Source organism: Festucalex cinctus, chromosome 15 (assembly GCF_051991245.1).
Source record: "Festucalex cinctus isolate MCC-2025b chromosome 15, RoL_Fcin_1.0, whole genome shotgun sequence".
NCBI lineage: Eukaryota > Metazoa > Chordata > Actinopteri > Syngnathiformes > Syngnathidae > Festucalex > Festucalex cinctus.
Window position 1 is genome coordinate 23383462 of NC_135425.1, and position 26036 is coordinate 23409497.

Consider the following 26036-nt stretch of genomic DNA (forward strand, 5'->3'; position numbering starts at 1 on the left):
GTAGCGCTGATTATGTAGCTTAACTTGGATTTAATTTCATTTGGGCAGGATGGACTGATGCACACATGCAAGCAAATTTAATTCATTACTTCAATGTTTGTTTTGGCTAACTTTTAAAAGAGAACACTATGTTCAGCTTCTACAAAATAGCAACACTAGCAGTACTTAGCTAGCGTTAGCACTAGGGGTGCATTTTATTCGATACGTGTACAAATACTCAACTCTTGTGTAGTCACCGATACTGATACCTGTAATGGGTCACTACTTGAAACTCACTGCTACCAATAAACGCTCCTTCCTCTCTCTGTAGAACCTGTTTGCGCTGGCCACCGACGAGGAGGCCGAGGTGCGAAAGAACGTGTGCCGAGCGCTTGTCATGCTACTGGAAGTGCGCCTGGATCGACTGCTGCCGCACATGCACAGCATCGTCGAGGTGAGTGACGCTACCTTGCGCGCGTATATGTAGACGCCGCCTTGAGTGCTGAATCGTACGTCAACTTTGCTGCCATGTTAGATGTGGCAAAGTGGAGCAATGGGTGCAGATGCCTCATTCTTTTGCTGCTTGGAGATGTAGCAACTGTTTTTCTCTCATACCGGATCGCAAGGTGTTACCAAGATGTTTGTATTGTAGTTAGCCGTAATGTCATCATTTTGTTGACTTTTTGGCCAGATGAAACCTAATGTGAACTAAATGTGAACGTTACTGCTCTATTCAGAAAACCCACATAGCACATCTACATTTCAAGATTTGATCATTAATTATTTACTCTTAACTCATTCAAACCCAAAAACGTGTAAAAACCTTTTTTAATACTTTGTCCTCTGCTCACAAAAATGTGTTTGTTTGTTTTTCTTTTTTTTCTTTTTTTTTTTAATTAATTATTTTTTTTGTGCAAGAGTATACACAAGGCTTTGATGCAGCTTCTTTTGATATGAAGAGGTGACTTAAAGCAATGGTAGTTATTTAAAAAATAAATAAATAAAGGCCAGCAGGTGGCGGCAGAGCATAAGAGATCAGCCAGGGCCATGTTGTAACAAGCTCTTTTTGCCAGTATTTTCACCAGGAATGTGAATATTGACGCAACTTAGCTATATTCTAATGGTTAATTGCTGCGAAACGGAATCAGATGCAAATATACTTTCTTTTTTTTTCTTTCTTTTTTTCTCCCCTGAAGAAAGCAGAGACTCCAATACAATACAACACAATATTCAGTGGGCCTTGCAAAATCAGTCAAAATCCAAAAACGGCGGGAGCAAAGGGGGTTGCTCCAGTGAAAATGGCTGCAAGTGGAATGAGTTAATATTTGGATATTTATCACAGAAACAGTGTAATTTACATTGGTAGATTTAAACACTGATGAAAACATTCCAAACGTACATTATATCATTCTCTGCACTATGACCTATCTTTTGTCTGTGTTTGCAGTACATGCTCCAGAGGACGCAGGACCAAGATGAAAACGTGGCGTTGGAGGCCTGCGAGTTCTGGCTGACGTTGGCCGAGCAGCCGGTGTGCAAGGAGGTGCTGTGCGGACACCTGTCCAAGTAAGACGCAATTGATTAGTGGTAGGCCTTGTCCCCCGACCCTGGGCACTGATTGAGAACCGTGACAGTTGACCTCGGCTGTAAACATCCGTCACGCGGCGGCGTCACATTACCCGCCGCAATCGCTGGTGAGGAATTGGTCGTCCTTGCCCTTTTTTGTCATGTCCTCTCCTCCTCAGGCTCACGCCGGTGCTCGTCAAAGGGATGAAGTACTCGGAGATCGACATCATCATGCTTAAGGTCAGTTGATATGGCTTTGCGTGTCATTGAGGAGTGACCTGTGAACCCAGGACATAACGTGGACAACTTACAAATGACTTTGGGCTCAAGCAATAACGTCGGAAAAATGTTAGTCATCTCTTCGAAGAGTTGTTAGCGAGTTAACATATATGCTAATTACCGTTAGCCTCCGTATGGCATTGAGCGTTTTGTCAGCATTAAGCTTGCAGACTTATGATTTGGTTATGCTTTTTAGTGTTTGAATATATGCTTAATAGGGCTGCCTATCCATTCTAATTTAATTATTAATGAAACGAACATGTTATGATCACTTAAGTCTTACACAAACATTGACATCAGCAAGGATATGAGATGAAAATATGTACATAATTCAATACTTGTAAATATAAATTTAAAAGATGCTGAATTGTCTGAAAGTGCAACAAGTCAGGTCTTTCAAAAATGTGAGAAAATACTTTTAAATTCATGTGAACAGTAAATTTCAAGAAAACAGTAAGAGGGGAAAAAAATTGGTTTCTTATCTCAATCTTCTTATGACTTTTTATGGGAAAAACAGATATTAAAATAATCAATTCATGGTTTTATGAATCAATATCATGCTCAAAGGAAAATCGATTTGAAATAGATTGTTGGATTGTGTTTTTTTTAAACCCAGCCTTAATGCTTAATTCTCTTTTGTATGCATCAGTTCAGTTTTATTGTAAACTTAGCGTGACAAAAACAGCAGCAAGCAAGCGTGTTTTGCCTAACGAGAGTGAGAACAGACAGCAAGGAATATTTTAAAGATTATTTTTTCGAGCGTGTATGCATATGGAAGGATTAATGTCTAAATCACAAATTTTTGCCTATTACTCTAAAAACATTCTGTATTGCATCTGTATTGCATGGACGTACAGCAAAAGTAAATGTATGAAAGAAATATCAATCCAAATTTCAATTTGCCCTTTGGAATTCATCGCCAGGGCGACATCGAGGAGGACGAGGCCATCCCAGACAACGAGCAGGACATCCGCCCTCGCTTCCACCGCTCCCGCACGGTCGCCCAGCAGCACGAGGGCGACGGCATCAAAGAGCAGGATGAGGACGACGACGACCTCGACGATGACGACGACACAATCTCGAATTGGAACCTCCGTGAGTCCTCAACTGGGGTTGTGTTTTGTTTTTTAAGCAGTGGAATGTGGTGAGACTTGAGCTGGTGTGTCTAGGGAAATGTTCGGCGGCGGCGCTGGACATCCTGGCCAACGTTTTCCGGGACGACCTGCTGCTGCACATTCTGCCGCTTCTCAAAGAGCTGCTCTTCCATCCCGAGTGGGTCGTCAAGGAGTCGGGCATACTCGTGCTGGGAGCCATAGCTGAAGGTAATCGGACCTTTGCCCTCCAGAATTTATACGGTGCATGCGGCTATAAAGGGCTGAACATGTCAGACTTAAATTGCCAATTCTGGCTAAATGACTGAAGCATATGGCAGAAAATTCAGTTTCATTAATTTTCTTTTGTTGGTGTAGTTCCTGTATCTTTCACAGAATCGTTCACTATTTGTGCGAAAGATTTGTAAAGTTCCATGCTCGTTTCCAGGCTGCATGCAGGGAATGATTCCGTACCTCCCCGAGCTGATTCCCCACCTAGTCCAGTGTCTGTCGGACAAGAAGGCGCTGGTGCGTTCAATCACCTGCTGGACGCTGAGCCGCTACGCCCACTGGGTGGTCAGCCAGCCCCCGGACATCTACCTGAAGCCCCTTATGACCGAGCTCCTCAAGCGCATTCTGGACAGCAACAAGCGCGTGCAGGAGGCCGCTTGCAGGTAAGCTGCGTTTACCTTTAGGAATAACCTCCACCCACTCCAGTAATTAATTCATTGGTTTATTGTAAATAATAGTAAGAACAATTCATTTAAATTACTTTCATTTTTGTAATTTATCATGATTAAATTAATGTAAAGTAGAATGTATGATTTCATTATTTTAAAATAAACAATTATACATGAAATACCAAATTATTTTATTGTATCAAATAGTTGGGCATTTAATCATAATCACTTAAAAAATAAAATAAAAATGCATTAATTCTATTAATAGCATAAATAATTTTATAGGAAATAAAAAATATTGTTGAAATAAGTTTCATGATGTTTGAAAATTTTTAATTGAAAGATTTAATCTAAAAAAATGCATGTATTTTTCAATCTTTATTACAATTGTACATAAATACAAAAATACTTTATTATAGAGTATAAGCTCTTTTTGCCAGTATTTTCACCAGGAATGTGAAATTGACTTTCCGTCCCCTTGAGCACAAATGTGTTGTTCTCACCCCTCTCATATTGTCTATTGGCCAGCGCCTTCGCCACCTTGGAGGAGGAGGCGTGCACGGAACTGGTGCCCTACCTGGCGTTCATCCTGGACACGCTGGTATTTGCGTTCAACAAGTACCAGCACAAGAACCTCCTCATCCTTTACGACGCCATCGGAACGCTCGCCGACTCCGTGGGGCACCATCTCAACAAACCGGTAGCGCCACTTCTTACGTCTTCTGTTTGTATCGCTGTAATCTAGACATTGAGTAGGAAGTAAATGTGAGAGAAATACAATGGAGGTGTACTGAATGTTAAATGAGTTCAAATGTGATATTGCAGGTGCATACTTTATGCACATTTTACGTAAATATGGTCATTAATATTGCTAAATTAAATTTGATGTAATTTACTGACAAACCAGTAAATATAATGTAAGTTAGATGTAATGAATATGATTTTAATGTAGTTCATCACCTGGGTGTCTAGCAAGGCTGCTCGATTATGAAGAAAATATTAATCACGATTAATTTGGTAATAATTTAAATCCTGTTCTTTGAAACAAAAAAATGTTTAAATGTAAAAAAAAATTAAGACAAATATATTTCTTTTGAACCAAACAAGATTTATTAAATTAGTTATTTAAAAAAAAAATCAATTTCCAATTCTGAACAACTCAAAAGTAGTATTAATAATCTTTTATTTTTGTTTACGATTTTGTAATTGTGGAGTGTAACAATTAAAATTGGAATTGAATTTCTGTTAATTGCACCGCCCTAGTGTCTAGGTCATTAACTCATTCACTCCCAGCCATTTTCACTGAAGCAACCCCCTTTGCGATGATCTCAGGAGTACATCCAAATGTTGATGCCTCCTCTGATCGAGAAGTGGAACCAGCTGAAGGATGAAGACAAAGACCTCTTCCCTTTGTTAGAAGTGAGTCACGTCGGCTTTTGACGCATCGACGTGCGAGTGCTGTCAGTCCAACCTCATCTGCCCTCCTTTCAGTGTCTGTCGTCCGTAGCTACGGCCCTGCAGAGCGGCTTCCTGCCCTACTGCGAGCCCGTGTACCAGCGATGCGTCAACCTGGTCCAGAAGACCCTCGCTCAAGCCATGGTGAGTGAGCAAGAGACGTGATCAAAGTCTATTTGGTGTCACTTTGCCGACTCCTCTCCGTCTGCCCGCCGCTAGCTGTACCAGTCGCAGCCAGAGCAGTACGAAGCACCGGAGAAAGACTTCATGATCGTGGCTTTGGATCTCCTCAGCGGCCTGGCGGAAGGTTTGGGAGGCACCATTGAGCAATTGGTCGCCCGCAGCAACATCCTCACCCTCATGTACCAGTGCATGCAAGTAAGGTCCTCCACATCAACATTACTGTAACACCAAATCAACAACTTAGGTGATTTATTTTTTATTTATTTTTTTTAATTTTAATGTTTAGGACAAAATGCCCGAAGTACGTCAGAGTTCCTTCGCTCTGCTGGGAGATCTGGCCAAGGCGTGTTTCCAGCATGTCAAACCATGCATCGGTATGTTTTTCTTTGCCGGATGAAACCTGAAGACAAACATGCAAGACTGATTGATTGTCTTTTTCCTCTTTTCATTCAGCTGACTTTATGCCCATACTGGGTACTAATTTAAACCCCGAGTTTATATCCGTGTGCAACAATGCAACGTGGGCAATAGGAGAGATAGCCATACAAATGGGTGAGTAAAATGGTGTCCTGTCTTTGTACTACACTTTCTTTCCCATTTTTATTGTATAAAAAAAAAAGGAGACATGACCTGAACAGCTCAGTTGACAAAAAGTAAAAATAAAAATTCAAGAATTCACTGCTCATTCATGATCAAACTCTTAAGTTAAATTGGCGTATACCTGCCACAATTTAAAGTGCTTCTGATTAACTATAAACATAGTTCAGATATTCTAGTACGCTTCGACAGACTAATAAAAAAATAAGAAAAAAACTACCGTATACGTACACATACAGTACATATAGTGAATAAAATAGTCATTTTTGAGCTAAAATGATAGTATAAAATAATAGTAACTAATCTTTTGGTCCCTTAATGCTTGTAACAATAAAGATATGAATTAAAGCCAGAACATTTGACTGTTTTATACTTTGTCCTTTAGTGGGGTTTTTTATTTTATTTTTTGTTAACTTTGTAGCAGAGAAAAATAGTCAAATACAATTTGATTTAAAAAAAAAAATAATTTCACTAGTTTTTTTTTTTTATTTTTTTATTAATATAAACCCTGACATTTGAATTAAGGGTGTGTAGACCTTTTATATCTACTGTATGTGCCTGTGTGTCTTTTCCTTGATGTTTCAATTCTTATTTGGAGGAGAGTTATGTGTCTTAATTTTTGACCTTAGCATTGTTTTTAGCATTCCTAGACAGCATACGGCGGGATTGTCAACATCATCATGTCTTGTTTTGTTGGTACTTTTGTCCAGGGCCTGAAATGCGACCGTACGTTGCCGTGGTGCTGCACCAGCTGGTAGAGATCATTAACAGGCCCAATACGCCAAAGACACTTCTGGAAAACACAGGTACCACACTGTGGCGGTACTGAGCCGGGGCCAGAGTGGCTGCCACATACGCAAGCACTCACACAAACATGCACACACATTTAGAGCGTCGGCCACTCACCAGGCTGTGAGCCATACTGGTTTCTCTGACTTCCTGCTAAAGTATGCAAACAATTTAAGCGATAAAAATCAGAGCAGTGATTCCCAATCTTGATTGAGCACATGAACAATGCAGTGTAGGCCTGTTTAGTTGAACACAGTCATTACTCTTTTGTATAAATGGCAACAGGTGAATACACTTGTTACTATTGCCATCTAGTGGTGTGCCAGTTAATTGTTCCTGCTTGTCACTGTCGTTAGCATAAATAGATGAACAAAGATGCAGTAGTTGTAGGAAATAAATAATACTTTCTGGACTATACAGTTGAGAGAAATGAGATTATTTCCAGTGCTTGGTTATCACTGCTTTTAGAATCATAAAAAAAAAAAAAAAAAAAAAAAAAACGAGTGAAATGACGCTAAAGTCAAGATAAACGTTACCAGGAAACACGCACAGGCGGAAGCACACACACAGCACATTCGAGATAATCCAAGGTTACGCTTCGCTCTTGAAATGTTTAAAGACGCAAGAGCAAAGTGTCCATAAAAGAGGAATTGTGTACGTGTTCCTGTTTGTTTGCCGTCACATTATTTGTTGCTTTGATTCAGTGTTCTTTAAATGTCAGTGCATATTGATGTTGAATGTTGTTTGGTGCAGGATTTGGGCGCCGCTTTTGCCACTCAGTAGTGGATAATAATGATTCAAATGTGATGGTGAATGATTAGTGGAGACAGGGTTCAACATTCTAACAGAAATTTGTTGAACTTTTTGTATTGTGCCGGAACCTCCAAAGTTGAACACGGTCCATTCCGGAATTCCCTCTGATTCATTTTTCCAGTAACTTGTCCTGCTAGTATGCCAAAGTTGTCCGATTACTGTTCATAAATTATCATACAGTCGCGGAAAAATGGGACAAGTGAGACTCATTGGCATTCTACAAGTGTGCTTAATTGTCGTGACTAGTGAGGACAAAGACCGTACCGACACACATGACAATTTTGCATTTTATTTTTTATTTTTTACATTATATCTTATATATTGTCGGAAAGTACTATAGTTGCCCCTTGCGATACGTTATCAATTCAACTGGATCAAATAATACAGCAATTTTTGTCGTTAAGTTCCATGAATATTATTGCATCTTCATCCTTTCCAAGTCTCATGAGATACGTGAAAATATTTTAAGTGTATGTTAAGGTATATATTCGCATATTCCCCTTTTTAATTCAACTTTGGTGGCTCCACTATACTTTTTTTGTTTTGTTTAAATCCACACAATCCTGCACCGAACTTGATGAAAGAAAAAAAAAAAAAAAGAGCTTTTTACCATCTGCTTTCTGCATGTGTCATTGGACTTGTTCACAAAATATGCCTGTTTGTTTTAATGAGAATGTTGCATAGTTCTGTGTCTTCTTTAACTTAGGTCCTCGCTCCTCCTTCTCCTCTCCTCCTCCTCCTCCTCTCTGCCTCATACCAACCTGCTGTGCCTGGATAGTCTCCTCCCTTTATCCTCCATGTAGTCAGAGTCATGTTGTCATTTCTGTTTCGAAAAGAGCGGCAACAGCAGCAGCGACAAAACAGACAAACAAAACACACGCACACTTCTGTTTGTTGTGTACAATTAACATTGTTGAGTTTAAGGGAGAAATGTGCTTGTGAGGCATGAGTCGTGACATTTAAAAGGGGACATTGTGGAATATTAACTAGGGATGTAACGATAAGGGCAATATCGTGATATTTAAACTGCCACAATATCGTCGTCGTCATGTTCACAATATTTAAAAGAAACACTTGTAAAAAAAGAAAAAGGTCAGGTTGATTTCCATTTGTGCAGTTCTAGCACCCTCTAGTGGCTAGTTTATTAGTGCAATTTAATTTTCATTAGGGATGTTTTGGCCTTCTATGTTTAAAATCAATGCTAATTGTCAGATGAAGGCGAACCTAATTTGCTTGTGAAGCGATCAATGTGTGCTTGCATTAGCAAGTAAGAGCCTCAATATTGTTATTAGAGATTGTAGGTGATTTATATGCATTGCTGCAATGAACAAAAGCACAATATTGTGCTTTTTTTTTTTAGTATGAGCTTTTTTTTTTTTTTTTTTTTAAACAATATTGGGATATTTTTAAATATCGCCAACCCCCCCCCCCCACAATATCGTGATAATTATCATATCGTAACGTGATATTTGGATATCGTTACATCCCTAATAACTTTTAAGGGCTTTTGATAAATATTTGAGAGATACGGAATCAAGTATGTCTCCTTGAACAAATTCCAGAGGAGGGAAAAAAAACAAAAACAAAAAAACAATCTGTACGACTGTCTTTGTCCAACTCGTCAATGTGTTCTCCCTTAAACGTGTTTTGTATGTATGTCCTATTTTTTGCATTCTACCCTCCTCGACTGCGGGGGGCAGTAGTGTGTTGTTAACAGCCGACACCAAGTGAAATCTTGTGTTTTTTCTGATCATGCACAGATTCTGTTGATTTTTATGTCTCTGAGTTGTGTGTTTTTTCTTTATTTTTTTTCTCCTCCCCACTCCCCCCTCCCCCTCCTCCTCATTGCTCATGTCTTGGTTGGCGTTTGGTGGTGTGTAACCGTGATTGCGTTACCGTAGCAATAACAATTGGTCGTCTTGGTTACGTTTGTCCTCAAGAGGTGGCACCCATGCTACAGCAGTTTATAAGACCCTGGTGTGTATTATTCAATCTTTTTTTTTTTTTTTTTTTTCATTCATCTTTTCTCTGTTGCTCTTCTTTCTCCTTGCTGTCGCTCTCCTCTTTAAAAAAAAATGTTTTTGATTTATTTTGTTCTTGAGTTTTGTAATCATTGCCAACCATGTGACTAACCCTGTCCTCTTTTAGGTCCTACTTGTGATTTTTGTTTTCTGCCTCAATGGCAACTCCACGTTATTGTGTCAAGTTTTTAATTTTTTTGTCGTTGTCCGTTGTAGCCGCTATCGAACTAAAAGATGCGAGTCGGTCACATGACATCGGGCGGCCAATCGGAGAAGGGACGGACGGGGCCTTGTTGCCGCCTCCGCCATCCGTCTCTGCAATCCCCGACTGGCATGTCGCCGTCTCGCCTCAAAGCAAGGCCGACATTTCCATCTTGCTCCTATTCAAAATGCAATAAGGAGCTGCATGGACTATAAAGTGCTTCTTCTCTTTTCTTTTAATTTGGTGTATGGAAGCCCATTACAGCCAATAGTTGGTTTAATTTGAATATAGTCGGGGTTATGATGTTGGAGTTCTTCTCAAATAGGGGGAAGCGTGACACTTTTTTTTTTTTCCCTCCCCTTTCTTTGGCCATATAAGTGTGTAATTGCACATCCACTTCAGTAGGTGGCAGTGGCGCCGTCATTGTCAGAGTATTAGCTCAACTGCAGTGATGTACATAGAGCAATTTTATAGACGAATGATACTATTTGTTGCAAGATATTTTAAAAATAATTGAGAAGCACTGGGTTAGGGTGACGCAGGGTTATGATTTGAAGGGTTCGGACAGGGCAGTGATTTGGAAAGTGTGATAACGAGTACGAATAACGAGCGGCAGGATCTCCTTACTGCAGTGGTTCGCATCCTTTTTCAGGCCCTAGATCCCCTACATATATTTTTAATAGATTTGAAATAAAATCAAAGGTGTAAAATGGGGCCATAGAAGGATTATTTGCATAACACTGGCCAACCTTTTATTTTTTATTTTTTTGAATGGCTTTTGCTTTTGGTAAATGGTAAATGGCACTTCATTTATATAGCGCTTTTCCAAAGCGCTTTAAATTTTTGACTACCCATTCACCTACTGATGAAACAGCATCAGGAGCAATTGGCAGTTCAGTAGCTTGCTCAAGGATGCTTCGACGTGGTCACAATGGCATGGGATCGAACCCACAACCTCCAGGTTGGGAGATGACCAACATACCACTGAGCCACGCCGCCCAAAATGACCCATTTGGGCTGATGAGTTCGAAAATGACTTCCATTTCTTTGAACCAATTACCGTAATAGAGCATTTGTTTTTACTGCTAATATTGTCTATTATTTTCAGACTTTTTGCTTGATTTTCACGATTCGTGATTGTATATATGGAGAAGGCATTCCGTGATAGCGGTTGCTATCTTTCATGATATTGCAGCAAAAATGAAGGAACACTGTTGACATGCTTGAAAAGACAAATATAGCCTCATCAGAGTTATAACATAAGGAGAATACCAATGCTGTAACTTGCATATTATTAGCACCTTTTTTTTTCTTGTGCGAATTTGGAAAAGCCAATGTCATTTTTTGATTCAGTAACGTCAAAACACTTTAAAACTTTGTAAAAAAACAAAAACAAAAAACAAATTCTTGGTACCAAAATATGTTACCCAGTGTAATATAATGTTAACCCTTTTTAACTAAACCAAATAAAAAAATGTGTATAAAACAACATAATATAAGGCAAATTGAGCCATAATAGTCCTAAAACATTTTTTGTTGTCATTTATAAAACAGCACAGATTCAAAGTGGAGTTGTTGTAGGCTGAAATGTGCTCAGACATTTTCAGGCAGACACACGGATGACAGCTGTTGTTTTTCATATTTTGTAAGGAAAACAGACTGTAGATGAAATGTAGTTTCTGTGTTTCAGGGTTAGTCAATCTCTTATTGGCTGAAATGGGCCTCCTTAGTCTCGTGTGCAGCTTCAATTTATTTTTGCCTCTTTTTGGAGCACCGATAGATAACAGTTAATCTCCTCGCAAAGTTTCTTAACTCATTGTAACGCTAAGATGAGAGCGAACATTGAAATTGAAACATAGCCCAGTGACTCAGCGTTATTTTATTTGCAATCTGATGCGGCCCTCCGTGTTAAAAGCTGCGCTCCCCGTCGGCAGGTGCACGTCCCTGCGGAATATAAGAGACAACGAGGAGAAAGACTCGGCTTTCCGAGGAATTTGCACCATGATAAGCGTCAACCCGGGAGGTGTCGTGCAGGTGAGATTGGAAAAATAAACCGAGAATGTGGAGCCGGCCGCCTCACGCCGTTTTTCTTCTCACAAGGATTTTATCTTCTTCTGCGACGCGGTGGCGTCCTGGGTCAACCCCAAGGAAGATTTGCGAGACATGTTCTATAAGGTAACAATTTTCAACTCGTGCAAGCGAAAATTACTACTGTAGTCTTTAGTGCAACTCTATTCTCATACTGTTGGACCTTCCCTCCCACCTCAAGAAGAAAGAATTGATTTTCGGGATACAGTGTTCCCTCGTTTATCGCGCCTCGTTGTTTTGCGGATTTTTTTACAGCATGTTTTTTTTGTTTTGTTTTTTCTCCCCCCCCCCCCCCCCCCCCTTTTTTTTTTCTCTTCCCCGTCGCTACACGACATTGCATTCCGGAGATAGAAATATATACTGTGCTGTATACCAAGTAAATTAAAAACAAATACTTGTAATGGAAAAAATGACATGGAAAAAATATATTATGAATGAAAAACATTTAGAATAAATTAAAAAGTATACCAAAATGAAAAAAAAACTTAATAAATGAAAAAATATACATACTTAATGGATTTATTATTATTATTATTATTATTATTATTAGATGTTTTTGTTTTTATTATTAGATTTCCATTATCGCGGGTAGATTCTGGAACATAACACCCACGATAAACGAAGGAACACTGTACTATGATTTAATAATTAAAAAAAAACTCTTCAACTTTTCCTCATATCACATCTTTATAATAAAAAAAAAAAATTAAGTTTGTTTTTTTTTTCATGGGAAAAAAAAAACTTAGCATTTGTCGAACTATGATTGTAATGTTACAACTCATATTTCCACAACTTGTTATACAATTTTTTTTAATTTAATATTTTTTTCTCATAATTTTAAAACCATTTCTCTGTGTAATTTTATGAAAATAAAGCTTTCATTTTTAAAAGTACATCTTTATTCTTGTAAATTACAATTTTAGGAAAATAAAGTTGGTAGTATGAGAATAAATTAATCAATTTTACAAAAATTTGTTAATTTTACAAAAGTCTGCGATTTACAAGAATTTCAAAATTTTCTTAAAGTAAAGATGGCAATTATGTGAACACCAAACAGCATGTTTTAAATTTTTGTCAAGGCAGAATTTCGGGTTACTGTGTTGAATTAGGCGTACCTAATTTTGTGCCTCAACGTCCCAAATTGATTTTTGGTGTGGTTTGATTTCAGATCCTTCACGGCTTTAAGAACCAGGTGGGCGAGGAGAACTGGAGGCAATTTTCCGACCAGTTCCCCGTGCCGCTAAAAGAGCGCCTGGCCACATTCTACGGGGTCTAAAAGACGCGGGGGGGGGGGTCAGTTTGCCAGCTCAACAACATTGGTATAAAATAACAACAGTATGTATGATTGGTATTTGCTTCAAAACATGGACTTTGTCTATTTCCACGCAGGTCTTTTGATGTCAGGAGACAATACGGAGAACGTCTTTTTACCCAGGGAACACCACGCCCTTTATCAAGGGGGAGGATCTGCCTGACGGGGAACGGGAGCGAGAACTCCCCCCACTTGGCGGGACGGGGTGGGAGGGTTTTGGTACCCCCGATGGGCCTACGGGGGGGGGGGGGTTGGACGAGGACATAGTAACCCAAGTCACCATTCATAATCACGTCGTCATCGTTTTTTGTTTTTTTTCGTGGCTGTTTAATAAAGCGGAACTCGAGCCCCAGTGGTCTGGAACAGCAGTCCGCGCATGAGATTGATTTTCTTCAATGGCAGGAAAAATATGAAGTTGAAATACGATGGGAATAAAGGCGGAATTATATGACAAAAAAAAAAAAAAAAAAAAAGTCGGATTTTTACAGGAATACCTGCAATTTTGCTACGGTTTACAAAAACTTTACAGGTCCTTATCTTACGGAAATAAACTTGTAATTTTATGATTAAAGTTTTACATTTTACTGGGAAAAAAATTCTTTGAAAAAAAATTATTTTACAAAAATGAAGTCTTGATAATTGTAATTAAGACAAATTTTTGGTCGTAATTTAACATGAACATTTTCACAAGATAAAAATTAGTCATTTCACAAGAATTTGACAAAAATAAAGCTGTAATTGTAAAAGTCGTACTTTTATGAAAATAAAGCGGTAATTTTACAAGAGTGCTTGTAATTTTATGTGACTTAAGTTACAACAACAATTGCAGTCGTACTAAAGTTGTCATTTCAGAGTAAAGCCATGATTTTACGTCAAAATAAAGCCATAACTACAAAACAAAAGCAAGTTGGAATTTCAGGAAAATAAAGCCGGAACTTTTACAATGTCACATAGTTTTATGGAGGGGGGGGGGGGAATTGTCATTTTATATGAATATTTATAAACAATTACAATAGTTGTAATTTAAAGAATAATAGAAAGTTGATATATTTTTGTAAAAATAAATTTAGCATTAACACGTTAAAGTGACTTTTTTTTTTTTTTTTCAGCCTTGAAATGTCTGTTTGAAAAGGTGTACCTTTTTTATGTGTAAAATTGGTGTGGGTTTTTTTTTGTCATGCTATTCCAACTTTATGCCCATGTTCCAGAAGAGCGTGGTAGATTTGGGGAATCGTGGAAAAAACAAAAATAGAAATGATGATGATGTAACCGTGACTTTTTCCCGAAGCTTCTCTTATCTTAGCTGTCGTGTCCTGTGCATGACGTTGAGGATGATTAGGGTTTTTTTGTGGTGTTTTTTTTTTTTTTTTGTTTAATCCCGCAAAGGGGAAGGGGGAGTTAGTTTGCTCTCGTCTCGTGCATGTCGGTGGCCCCTCGAATTTAGCGGGGAATTAATAACTGTGTCTAGGAAAATGTCTTACAACACTGGGACTTCGTATAATGTCATTTTGCTGGAGTATTTCCCCTCCTCCCTGTCCTTTGTTTGGAAATACTGTGAAAGTCCATCGTGTTTTGAACAGCCTGAATGTATTCCATGATGATTTGGAATCAATTGTTTTTATTTGCCCCCATTGCTCCCTCTGCTGGCCAGAGTAAAAATTGAAGCATTTTAATCCAGTTAATTGGAGTTATGTGAAGTAGTGCTGCTATTTTTTTTAATGCATGAAAATAAGTCATTAGATTATCATTTGTGTCCAAAAAAAAAAATACAGCAGAACCTCTAAAGTCCAACATGGGATGAAGTTCGGATTTGTTAATTTTTCTCATTTTCAAACTGCCGCCAGCATAAAAGCTGTAGGATATTTTCTATATAAATTGCATGGCTTTATTTATTTTATTTTATTTATTTCATGACTTTTTTTTGTTTTTTTTTAATGAAGGTATGGCCATTCAATGTGAACCGAAACATGACTGAATGTTTTTAATAACATTCTTACATTTCTGATCTGAATATTAGGATTTTGTTTTTTTATTTTTTTAAATATAAGATATGACAGTCAAGGATCATACATTTGGTACAATTTTCACATGATTAAATTTCATATCCCAGAGTGAACAAGTCGATTTAAAAAAAAAAAAAAAAAAAAAAAAAAGTAATTTTTTTTTTCTGGGACAATAAAGGTACGACCATTTAGTGTTGAGATGTGACAGAATCTTTTCGGTAAAATTTTAACGTTCTGAAACTGTGAAAATACAAAGTAATACAATAATTGGTTGTTTATATGTGCCTTGTGATTTGACTAGCGTCCAGTCCGGGGTGTCCCCCACTTATATGGCAGAAAATCAGCATAGTTTAACCGAAAACACTTAAAAATAGGGCTCAACCAATAGGGGTTTTTTTTTTTCCTTTTTTTCCCCCAATTTCTTAGGCTGATTCGAATGGTCGCACGTCAGAAGCGTTGGACTTTAGAGGTTGTTAGCAGCGCGCCATGGAATACTGTAAGGCCAATCCTCGCGTGTACGTCACGTTTGTCTTGTCACATTCCGAGTGTTGTGCTCGCCGCTTGATTGTGTGCGTTGGTCATGATGGTTTTCGCTACTTGAATGAATACGTGTTTTCTACATGTGATCCTCAGGTCATCGTTTTATGTGTTTGCTAGTTTTGTTTTTGTTTTTGGAGCCCCGCCCCACTTTCTTGTTTGTGCACACAACTGAGATTAGGAACTCGTGCGTATTTCATGTCAAAGGTCATTTATTGTTCACCATATCATAAAAAGATGGTAACCCCCGATGTTAAGATGGTTCTGTAGTCATGGACCACTTGGTCGACTACATAAAGTTGGAACGTTACAAAACTCAAGTAAAAATATCAAGAAAATTAAGGTGGAATTTTTCAGGACTAGTTGGCAAATTGAGACTAATTCTGTAAATTTACGGGTTTAAATTTAAATGTACAAAAAAAAAAAAAGGTCTCATTTGACAACATATAGTTTTACCATATTGTAGTTTACTAATTTCCCAGTTGAAGAAAATAATTTTACGTTATGTCGTAATAAACGAGAATAAAGTGTAATATTACATCACATAGTTGAAAAGTTCTGAGAATAATTTTGTCATTTTGACAAAGTAAAGCTCTACTTTATCGTAAAGCAGTGGCTTTATGATGAAAATTGTCACGCAATGAGAATAAAGTTTACGAGAATAAACTTTAATCGTAGGCGAAAAGTTATGATTTTACATTAACGTAGTGGCATTGTAAAATGTAGTTTGACCAACATAGCCATAATAGTGCAAAAAAATGAAATAATTTTACAATAAAATCATAATTTTACGATGGTTAGAATTTACTAAAATTTAAAGTTGGAACTTTATGAAAATGAAGTCAATTTTAAAGATAATGAAGTTTTGTTAATGCAGTCATGTAATTGAACAAAAATAAAATTGCAACAGTCGTCATAATTTCCGGCAATTTAGAGTTGGAACTTGACCAAAATTGTCATTTCTATGAAAATAAAGCCACGATTTGACAAGAATAAAAGTCTTAGAAGAATAATTATGCAATTTGATAAGTAACTGCGACTGGCAACTTGCACTTATTTCATATGATGAATATACAAGTTTGATGAAGACAGCAAACAAAAACACGCCTGGACTTTGTAGGAACCTTTTACAAATTTGAATGATTGTTTGTTTTTGTTTTTTTTCTAAAGCGCCACTGCCATCCAGGAACAAACTGTTTATTTGGAGCAGTGCCACTTTTGATTGTTAAAACATAAAATAAAATACAACACCTATCAGTCAATAGAGTTGTACCAACTTTTCATATAGAACAAAATATTGTGCAAGCGTCACTAAATGTCATTTGTGCTTTAGTCACTAACCGTAAACAAATACAATGCAGCTCAGCCTTTAGCTAACGGAAATCATCGCTAGCAATACGCTTTTGGCGGTTTGTCACTCGGCTGAAACTGTTAAAAAAAAAAAAAAGGGACTTATTTTGAAAAGAAAAATGCGTTCAACAGTAACAAGATGAGCAGTTGAGAACCACTGATGTATATCACAATATATTTTAATTATAATTTACAATTACTTCATAAAATGAGATAAATGAATAAAGCACTTGAGGAAAATAACTACATTAGAAAAAATGTAATTAACACTGCCCACCCCATTGAGACCATCTGCCTTGTTTTTTTTTTCTTTTTCTTTTTTTTAAGCTGCTAAAATGAATAAATCAGTGAATGCATTTGAGTTTGCCATAGTGTGCGCCATACTTTACCCACCTAATTTACATGATCTGCCTTTTTATTATTATTATTATTTTTGTTATGAGCTGCTGAAATAAAATAGGAATAATTATTTTGCGGCCACCAAATATTTTGAATCATGCAAAGAATATATATTGTACTGTTTTTGTAATATTTGTAAGATGACATAGTGGTGGGTACATGTGTGAATGGTTACCATTGCTTGAATATGTACATTGTTCCAATAAATTGTTTACATGATGACATTATGTATGTTTTTTTTTGTGTGTGTCTTCATGATGGTTTCACATTCTATTTTTTATTTTTTTTTTTACATATGGAACTTATTTCCCCAACCATTACTAAGCCAAGGCACATAGTTGACATTAGAAACATTCTACAACACAGCAAAAAAGTACATTTACTGTAATCATTTTACAAAAATATCTGTTTTATGAGAATTTTGTCATAAGTTAATGAAAATACTGGAATTAAATGATAAAGCAATTATTTTTTTTAGATTGGATAATTTTACAAAAATGCCATATTTTACAGGAAAAAAGTACTAATGTTAGAAATAAAATTAAGCCGTCATTTTATGACGATTAGGTAATAACTTTACCTAAATAAAGCTTTCATGTTATTTTATGAGAAATTTAGGTTACCCAATTCTTATTAATTTTTTTGTAAATTAGAAAAAAAAAAATCATTTTACCGGAATAAAGTTGTGATTTTACTTAAATAATGACGGCATTTTACGATAGTAAAGCTGTGATATTTCACAGACACACTCTTTGTAGTTGTGCGCTTTTCGTAATGTCCATGAACGCATCTCCGAGTTTCCTGGACGTCACTGAACGCACCTTCTGATTTCGCCTTTACCGGCCTTGGGCTAATCTGTTTGTTTCCTTTCCGGTCAGCCATTGACAGCGCCAGCGCTGCTTCGTCTCGTTTGGCTCCACCAAGCGGCTCGATTCCGTTGTTGGCCGACCGGGAATAGCGAGAGACGATTCGGATAACCGAGCGGGCGGGAGGAGAGGTGGAGTTTTGTCGGCAGGGGAGGGAGGAGGGGGAAAAAAAGAGACAGAAGGAGGCGAACCCCGACGGGACGAGACGGGGCGGGGGGGAAGAAAGGGAGCAACGAAGCAGTACACGGCAGAAACCAAACGGGATCTCGCTGTGGATGAATTTGGCTTTTTTTTTTTTTTTTTTTTTTTTTAAACGAAAAACTAAAGTTTCTCCACAAGTGTCGGCGACGAATAGGACGACGAGAACAAGATGATTACGCCCTACTTCGTGGACAATTTCTGGGTAGGTTGTCTCTTTTCGGGGGTGTTTACACCGGGTCTTTACTCCTTCTCGTCCAGTTGTTGTCACGTAAAATGGGTTTTCCTAAGATAAACTACCCTGTTAGTTTTCTTAATTTTATTCTTATTATCATCATCATCGCTATTATGTATTATTTAGTCAACGCCGGAATTTTGTAGGGCCTTTGAAGGGAAAGCGAGAGCCCACCTATCTTGAACATTTCAAAATATACGCCCCCATGTTTCGTTTGCCGTTGCTGATTGGCCAGCGCGACTTTCTCGGGAGCGCTCACGTTCCATCCGACGACGCCATTGGCTGCCGCGATTGTCAATCATAGCCTCTTTGTGGGGGGGGCCCTTTTACGCGTCATTTTTCTTCCTTCCGTGAAATTTCAGTGAGAGGCCAGATGTTTCGAAAGTTCCCCGATGGATTTCAAATAAAACGCGCAACTTTTTTTCTTTGAACAGTCGTTAAGTGTCATTGTTTAGGTTAAAAGCCACTGTTTTATGGCGTGCAATGTCGCCTTTTTCCTGCCCAGCTGTCTTTTGCCCACGAACATGATTTGACGTGGCTATGCTAGCTCAAACAAGTAGAGGCCTGCCTGACACTTCTAAGTCATGTTTTTATTCATAATTGTTTAACTTTCTTCCTGTTAGTACTGTCTTGCAGTGAAAGACAAAAATTCCTTTTAAATTGATTTTTGCTTAGGCAGTAGTTACTAGTTTAAATACTTGTTTATGTGGGAGTTATACTTACAAAAACACGTTGAGAGTTTTACACAACTTAACAGTCACATTTATAACATGTTAAAATATGTGTGCTTTGAATAAATTCCATAAAGTTAGCCCAATACCATAACAGCCTTATATTACTTATGTCAACTCAACTTAATGGGATAAAAGCCATACTTTTATGATGATGAAAGTCATATCATTAAAGGTGGGATTTCCCAATCATAAAGTTGTGTTTTTAATGATTAACATGTAATTTCATGAGGAAAAAAAAAGTCTTAATTTTAGTAATAATAATGCTGAAATTTTAATAAGGATACATTTCTAATTTTAAAGCCACAGTGTGTAGTTTGTCACCACTTGGGCCGGAACAGAATTCTGCATTATAACAACAGAGCTGCCGCTTTGATAAGACGTTGGAGAGTCTAGAATGTTTGTGTTCTGTTTTCAAGGACAGTCATTGAGGGGAAAAAAATATGATGGTAATTGTTGCACGATTAGGTTCGCTATCGCGGGAATGTTGCCCGTCTTGTCGACGACACAAAACATAAGATAAAATCCTGACAAATGCAGCAAGATATTAGAGGAGCCTATCATCATCCAATCAGCATTGTGTTAGGGCTATCACTATTTGACTTTTTTTTTTTTTTTTTTTTCCCGAATCAGTGATTCTATTGATTATTTCATCAATTAATTGAATAATCTGACAACATTTTTATTTTGCATTTGAGTGTATTACAAAGCCATTATTTTCTTTAACTGGGAAAAAAAAATGTTGTACTTGCCAGCATTTTTCAAACTCAGTTATTGGTTTCTTCATTGTTTTCGAACAAAAGCAAATGTTTGCGAATGTCACACTTATGGTTAAACATAAAATATATCGGTATGCTTTCATGAAAGACTACAGAATTCACAATAATTGCATTTGGGAGGCGGACATCAAGATTTGTACAATTTTCAGTTAAACAATGCCTGTGACCGATTACTCGATTATTTAAATCGCTGTACAGAATAAAGTCATAATTTTATAATTGCATCATTTTATGAGAATAAATGCACAATTTTAGAAGAATAAAGTTATAGTCATATAAAAAGTTAAAGCCATCATTTTCTTTAACTACTTTAGGAGAATAAAGTCAATATTTAGCACAGTGTAATAATTTATGAGCATAGTCTTAATTTTATTATAACAAAGTTCTAATATAAACACAGCAGTAAATTTTCCAAGAATAAAATTAATGTAATTTACATGAAATAAGTCGTAACTCACGAAAAGTATCTTAGAATTGTGAGTCATCAAAGGAAAACAAAGGTCAGGAAAAGCCTTCTAGAACAGATGAACTCTATTTGGGGTTCATCAGAGGCACTTTAAATGGTGGCTGATGTGTGCTGCCCCACATATGGCACCAGTCTGAATCTGATTGCTTCATTCTGAAAACCCATATCCTCATTAACTTGGCAGGTGTGCACACTTCTGCAACTCCATTATCTCAGTTGTTTGCTTTTACTTTCACTTTTTAAAATCAGTTAAACGATCTATAAGTCAACTCAATGGTGGATATTTATCTGCACCCCATTTATTTCGATAACAAACCCTGACGTTAGAGCAGGGGTGTGTAGACTTTTTATATCCACTGTATTCGGCCTTTGGAGTCAATTGAACGGTGCAATCACAAAAGGGAACTTGACCTAAATAGAAAGGGAGGCGAGCGACTCAGTCAGTCTGGCCTTTGTGCCTCGGCCACAAGAGAATCCAGTGATGGCAAAGATCAGCTGTGTGTTTAACATGCTCCGCGCGCGCGCACGCACACACACGTTGGCAACCGGCGACGCGTGCGTTTACTTTTTTTTTTTTTTTCTACTGCGCTGCAAATCATCAACCAAAGTGCGCACACACACAAACAGAAATCACAGAAACTTGTGTCGCAAGCCGGGGCGACACGTTTTCCTTTGGATACAAAAAAGATAAAACGGCTCTTTGTCATTTTTGGTTTCAGGTTTGAGTCTGGCCTCACGTTCCAATAAAATATGCATATTAGGTTTAGAAATAACTTGTAATTGTCCGTTGTTATGAATAAGATCCCACCGGTATGGATTTTTTTATTTTTGTCCATATCCGATGTTTGGTCGAATAAAAGTACACTAACTGATTATCGGGCAATTATTTAAAAATAAAATGTGTGTATATATATATATATATATATATATATATATATATATATATATATATATATATATATATATATATATATATATATATTAGGGGTGTTAAAAATCGATTCGGCGATATATCGCGATACTACATCGCACGATTCTCGAATCGATTCAATAATCGGCAAAATCGATTTTTTTTTTTTGATTTTTTTTTTTTTTTGATTTTTTTTTTAGGATTCACACCTTGAGCATGGAAGAATGTTATATGAACGGAACATTAAGCCTTAATATTTGATTTTAATGCTGTTCAAACATGAAACAGATTACAACCTCTATATTTATCTGAAATTTCAGATAAATAAATAATACATTTTCATACAAATCTTACACTGTACAAGTTTACTAATTAGTATTTTCTAAATTTAAATTTAAAAAATCGCAACAATCGACTCATAGATTCGTATCGGGATTAATCGGTATCGAATCGAATCGTGACCTATGAATCGTGATACGAATCAAATCGTCGGGTACTAGGCAATTCACACCCCTAATATATATATATATATATATATATATATATATATATATATATATATATATATATATATATATATATATATATATATATATATATATATACACTAATAAAGATATTAATTACAGGCAGTTTGTTTGTTGTTTTGTATTTGTTTACAATAGAGAGGAAAAAATGGCTGAGTGGTAATTTTTTTTACCATTTATTTGAGGATAAAACTAAAACTAAACGCAAGATTGGCCGTCTGTGCTAAGCTTAGCGTGTAGATGCCGACAACGCCAACGCCGCGTCCCTCCCCACTCACCCTCCACTCGCCGCTGGTCTGTATTGTGTGTCGAAACACTACTCGCGCACAACTCAAATGGTGCGAATCGTACACGACGACAACGGATGCATTTCATCACATCTCCGTCTCAAGAGGAAGGTCGAGCGGAGCTTGTGCAATCATGTTGCGTAGTTTAAAGAACAAAAAAAAAAAAAAGAAAACTGTGAATCCTTGCATTTTATTTTGCTTTTATAGAAAGATTTTGTGTAGAAAAGTGATTTTTTTTTCCCCCTATACATGGCAGGTTAATTGGGTGCTCTGAATTGTCCCTAGGTGTGAGTGGTTGTTCATCTCTACGTGCCCTGCGGTTGGGTGGCAACCAGTTAAGGGTATGCCCCCGCCTACTGCCCGAAGCCGGCTGGGATAGGCTCCAGCAGGCCCCGCGACCCTCGTGAGGAGTAAGCGGTTGAGAAAATGGGTGGATGGATTGTGTTTTTGGAATTTGAATGAAGCAGACGAATCCATCCATCTCAGCGCGCTGCCATTTTGTCGTCAAAATGCCTTCGGGCGCGCATTGCGAAGGTCACGTGACCAAACCTAGAAAGCAGGTGAGACGTTTGCGACGTGAGCAATTTGATGTCATTTTCAGAAAAATGGCGAGATTGCTGAAAATGGATGGATTATTCTGCTCAATTCTTATTCCACAAACACATCCAAACCTTAAATCAGAATACCATGTTGAGACTCGTGAGATTTTTGCTTGGTGTTGAGCTGTGAGATTTTTTTTTTTTTCTCTGTGTAAAATGATGTGCCTTGGCTCAAGAAAGGTTGGTAAACGCCAGTCTAGACAAGCCGCCTGGAGGGCGCAAATCCCGTTTGGGCTTCTGTGTTTTTCCACTGCACTTACCTGAATATTCCCGCGTCTACTTGCCGGCTGGCTGGACATGAAACGACCAAATAAAAGTCCACTTAGGCCGCCTGTGATACATTCCGCACCTGCCCGCGATCGATGCGCATGGCGGCCCTCGGACGGCCTTGTCAAAAATGCTCTGGCCTTAAACCAGGAGTCAGCAACCTTTACTGTCAAGAGCCTTTTTAGCACAAATAAATAACCAAAAAAAAAATCTGCCTGGAGCCACAAAACATTTGAACATAAACGAAAGTGCTTTTTTAGTGTTAGACGAGTGTACTGAGTGCCCGAGCTAATTAGAGCTGCACCATTCCGCGTTTTGGGATTTTGTTTTTATGTTTGTTTTAGTAATTTTTAATACTTCATGTTCATACGTTTTTAAACTTTAATGCCTTTATAGCAAATTTCTGTCATTTTTGGAAATTTTACGATCATTTTCACGATTTATTTTCTTTTATGGTGGTCACTTTAAAAAAAAAAAAAATCCCTGTCTTTTCTTAATTAAATTTTCTAGATTTTTTTGGTTGGTGGCAATTTTCTGTATATTATTGGTAATTTTCAGGATTTCTTTTTTGTTTTTAGTCATTTTATAGTTACTTTTTTACCATTTCTTTCCGTCTTTTTTTTTTTTTTTTTTTTTTTTTTTTTTTTATTAATTCCATTGTCACATTTTTTTCCCCCCGACAATTTCATGGACATTTATTTTATGCTAAATTTCTACTTTTCCTTTTTGGACATTGCATGGTCACTTTTGCACATTTTTAGGTAATTTTTAAAACATTTTCATCTACCTTTCCTCTCTTTTCCTGACTTAAAAATTTGGACTCTGACATTTTTTTGAACATTTAATTACTCAATTTATATCTAAATTATTAATTCATTTGAAGAATATTTTTTTCTGGGAAATAAAATTGTAAATAAATTCATTTTTACTTTTTATTTATTTATTTACAGGGAGCCACAGGAGAGGGACAAAAGAGCCACATGTGACTTCAGTGGCGGAGTTTGCAGACCATGCCTTAGACTAAGCATGTAAAGAGCTTTAAGCTCCTTGGAGTATAATGGAGAGAGTTCTGTTCATGTCACGCTCACTTGGCTGCCCCTCGAACCGCCCAAAAAAAAAAAAAAAAAAAAAATCCTTAGTGAACACACAATGATTTAAAATCGCATTCCTTCGTGCTTCTGGTACACTATCGAGCGTAACTTTGTGGTTTGGCTCTTCTGCCCAGCCAATTACCCATTTTAAGTACGTTACCATTATTACTCGTTTGTGTCTTACATTTGTTTCATGTGCTGAATGCCAATTTTAAAAGAGCTGATAGGGGCCGATTTAATCAGCTGGCCGTTTAGTCGGTAGGACCCTCGTATGCGCTGCCTGTGTTGGGCGGAGCTAAATCCTGTTCAAGGTAGTGTGAAAGGGACTCAAGAGGGTAAAAGGTCGTACAAAACTTAATCAAAGTTCAATTTCAGCATGTAAGTTTGGACTGTTAGAAAACCATCACAGCAAAGTCCATCGTTTTGTCCTCGTGCTTGGGCAGAACCACCCAGAAATGTTTTTCCTGCCTTTGTGTTCACTTTGATTGAAATGGTCCTCCACGTGAGCTTGTTTGTTTGTCACGCTCTCTTCCCATCGTTGCTTGCTTTCATCACTTCCCCTCCGTGTATTGTTGTGTGTTCTGACCACCAAAATTGTTTAGTTATTTTTTTTAATTCAACCCAAGGAGCCAGTTACTCTTAGCAACATGAAATTTAGGAGACATGTCTATCCTGAGTCGAGAAACTGCTCTTTGCAATTGCTGTGTTTTTGTTATTTTAACTTTGTTATTGTTTTTGCCCGTCTGAAGGTTAACGTGAGGGCTGCGCTGGCTCATCTTTCCTTTTTTTGAAACACGTCACTCATTCTTGTAGCCGCCGGCAAACGCAAACCACCAAACCTGTTTTTCTAACATTTCCCTTTCCTCTTAGTGTCAAATTTAGGCCAGTCATGATGAAGAAGTTAGCGCAGGTCCTCTCACGCTGTGTTGGCGGCGAGAAAGGGAGTTCGCGTGGGGAAGTTGTGGACCGTGTCAAAGTGCTGACTGTGGCGGCGCGTACAGGAACGAGGAAATAACTCTGCAAAAATGAGGATGCTTGCTGAAGCTGCGTTCCGTGTTGTGTCATGTATTGACAGCAAACCAGTTTTCAAATAAGGAAAAGTCTTTGTAGTTAGCACTTAAATATTTCTTGTTACTTTTTTTTTTGTCATTTGGAAATACATGTAAAACTTTTTGTCACTCAAGTGTAGTTTACCTTTTGTCTTAGCTATGATTAGCATATTTGTTTTCCCCTTTTCACACAGAAATAGCATCAAATTGGTGCTAGTCATTTTTGACTGTTCGGCTCCTATTTTACCACAAAATCAAATGTCGGTCAATTTAATAGATGCCGTGCCCCCCTAATGGCAATGTGTGCCATCTCCAAATAAATGCCTTCTCGTTAACTCATTCACTCCCTTTACTGGATTTTGACTGATTTTGCAAGGCCCACAGAATATTCTGTTCGATTGCTGTAAAAACATACCAAAAGAAAGATTAGAGTCTCTTATTTCAACAGGAAAAAAAAGTATATTTCTGTTTCCGTTTTGCAGCAATTAGCATTAGGATATAGCTAAGTTTCATCATTATTCCAAAACCTGTTTAAAACAGTGGTGAAAAAAGGCTGGTTGCGACATGGCCCTGGGTGATCTCTTATACTCTGCTGCCACCTGCTGACCGTTTTTGTAATAACTACTATTGCTTCACGCATTCTCTTTAGTTCAGAGGCTGTTTCAAAGCCTTCTGTATGCTCTTGCA

At 37.5% G+C, this 26036-nt stretch overlaps 2 protein-coding genes across 11 annotated transcripts in view; both read left to right on the forward strand.

Annotated features, from left to right (window-relative positions):
* tnpo1 (transportin 1) overlaps positions 1 to 17571 on the forward strand; it is a 36408-nt gene extending 18837 nt beyond the window's left edge. For 2 of the 4 annotated variants that reach the window (XM_077496684.1, XM_077496685.1), the window contains exons 8-25: positions 311 to 433; positions 1427 to 1545; positions 1725 to 1785; positions 2748 to 2919; positions 2994 to 3146; positions 3364 to 3589; positions 4124 to 4295; positions 4928 to 5014; positions 5087 to 5194; positions 5270 to 5428; positions 5520 to 5607; positions 5687 to 5785; positions 6541 to 6636; positions 9334 to 9409; positions 11590 to 11689; positions 11756 to 11830; positions 12912 to 13013; positions 13133 to 17571. In XM_077496684.1, coding sequence (XP_077352810.1) covers positions 311 to 433; positions 1427 to 1545; positions 1725 to 1785; positions 2748 to 2919; positions 2994 to 3146; positions 3364 to 3589; positions 4124 to 4295; positions 4928 to 5014; positions 5087 to 5194; positions 5270 to 5428; positions 5520 to 5607; positions 5687 to 5785; positions 6541 to 6636; positions 9334 to 9409; positions 11590 to 11689; positions 11756 to 11830; positions 12912 to 13013; positions 13133 to 13141 — 2025 coding nt within the window. In that variant the 3' untranslated portion in view covers positions 13142 to 17571. Of the gene's footprint in view, positions 1 to 310; positions 434 to 1426; positions 1546 to 1724; positions 1786 to 2747; positions 2920 to 2993; positions 3147 to 3363; positions 3590 to 4123; positions 4296 to 4927; positions 5015 to 5086; positions 5195 to 5269; positions 5429 to 5519; positions 5608 to 5686; positions 5786 to 6540; positions 6637 to 9333; positions 9410 to 11589; positions 11690 to 11755; positions 11831 to 12911; positions 13063 to 13132 lie in introns of those variants that run through there. The other 2 variants (XM_077496686.1, XR_013278637.1) reach the window with 2 other exon arrangements.
* Positions 17572 to 18382: 811 nt separating this feature from the next.
* Positions 18383 to 26036, forward strand: part of fcho2 (FCH and mu domain containing endocytic adaptor 2) — a 41350-nt gene continuing 33696 nt past the window's right edge. For 3 of the 7 annotated variants that reach the window (XM_077496681.1, XM_077496677.1, XM_077496679.1), the window contains exon 1: positions 18384 to 18613. In XM_077496681.1, the coding sequence (XP_077352807.1) occupies positions 18581 to 18613 (33 nt within the window). In that variant the 5' untranslated portion in view covers positions 18384 to 18580. Of the gene's footprint in view, positions 18614 to 26036 lie in introns of all 7 variants that reach the window. The other 4 variants (XM_077496676.1, XM_077496678.1, XM_077496682.1 and 1 more) reach the window with 3 other exon arrangements.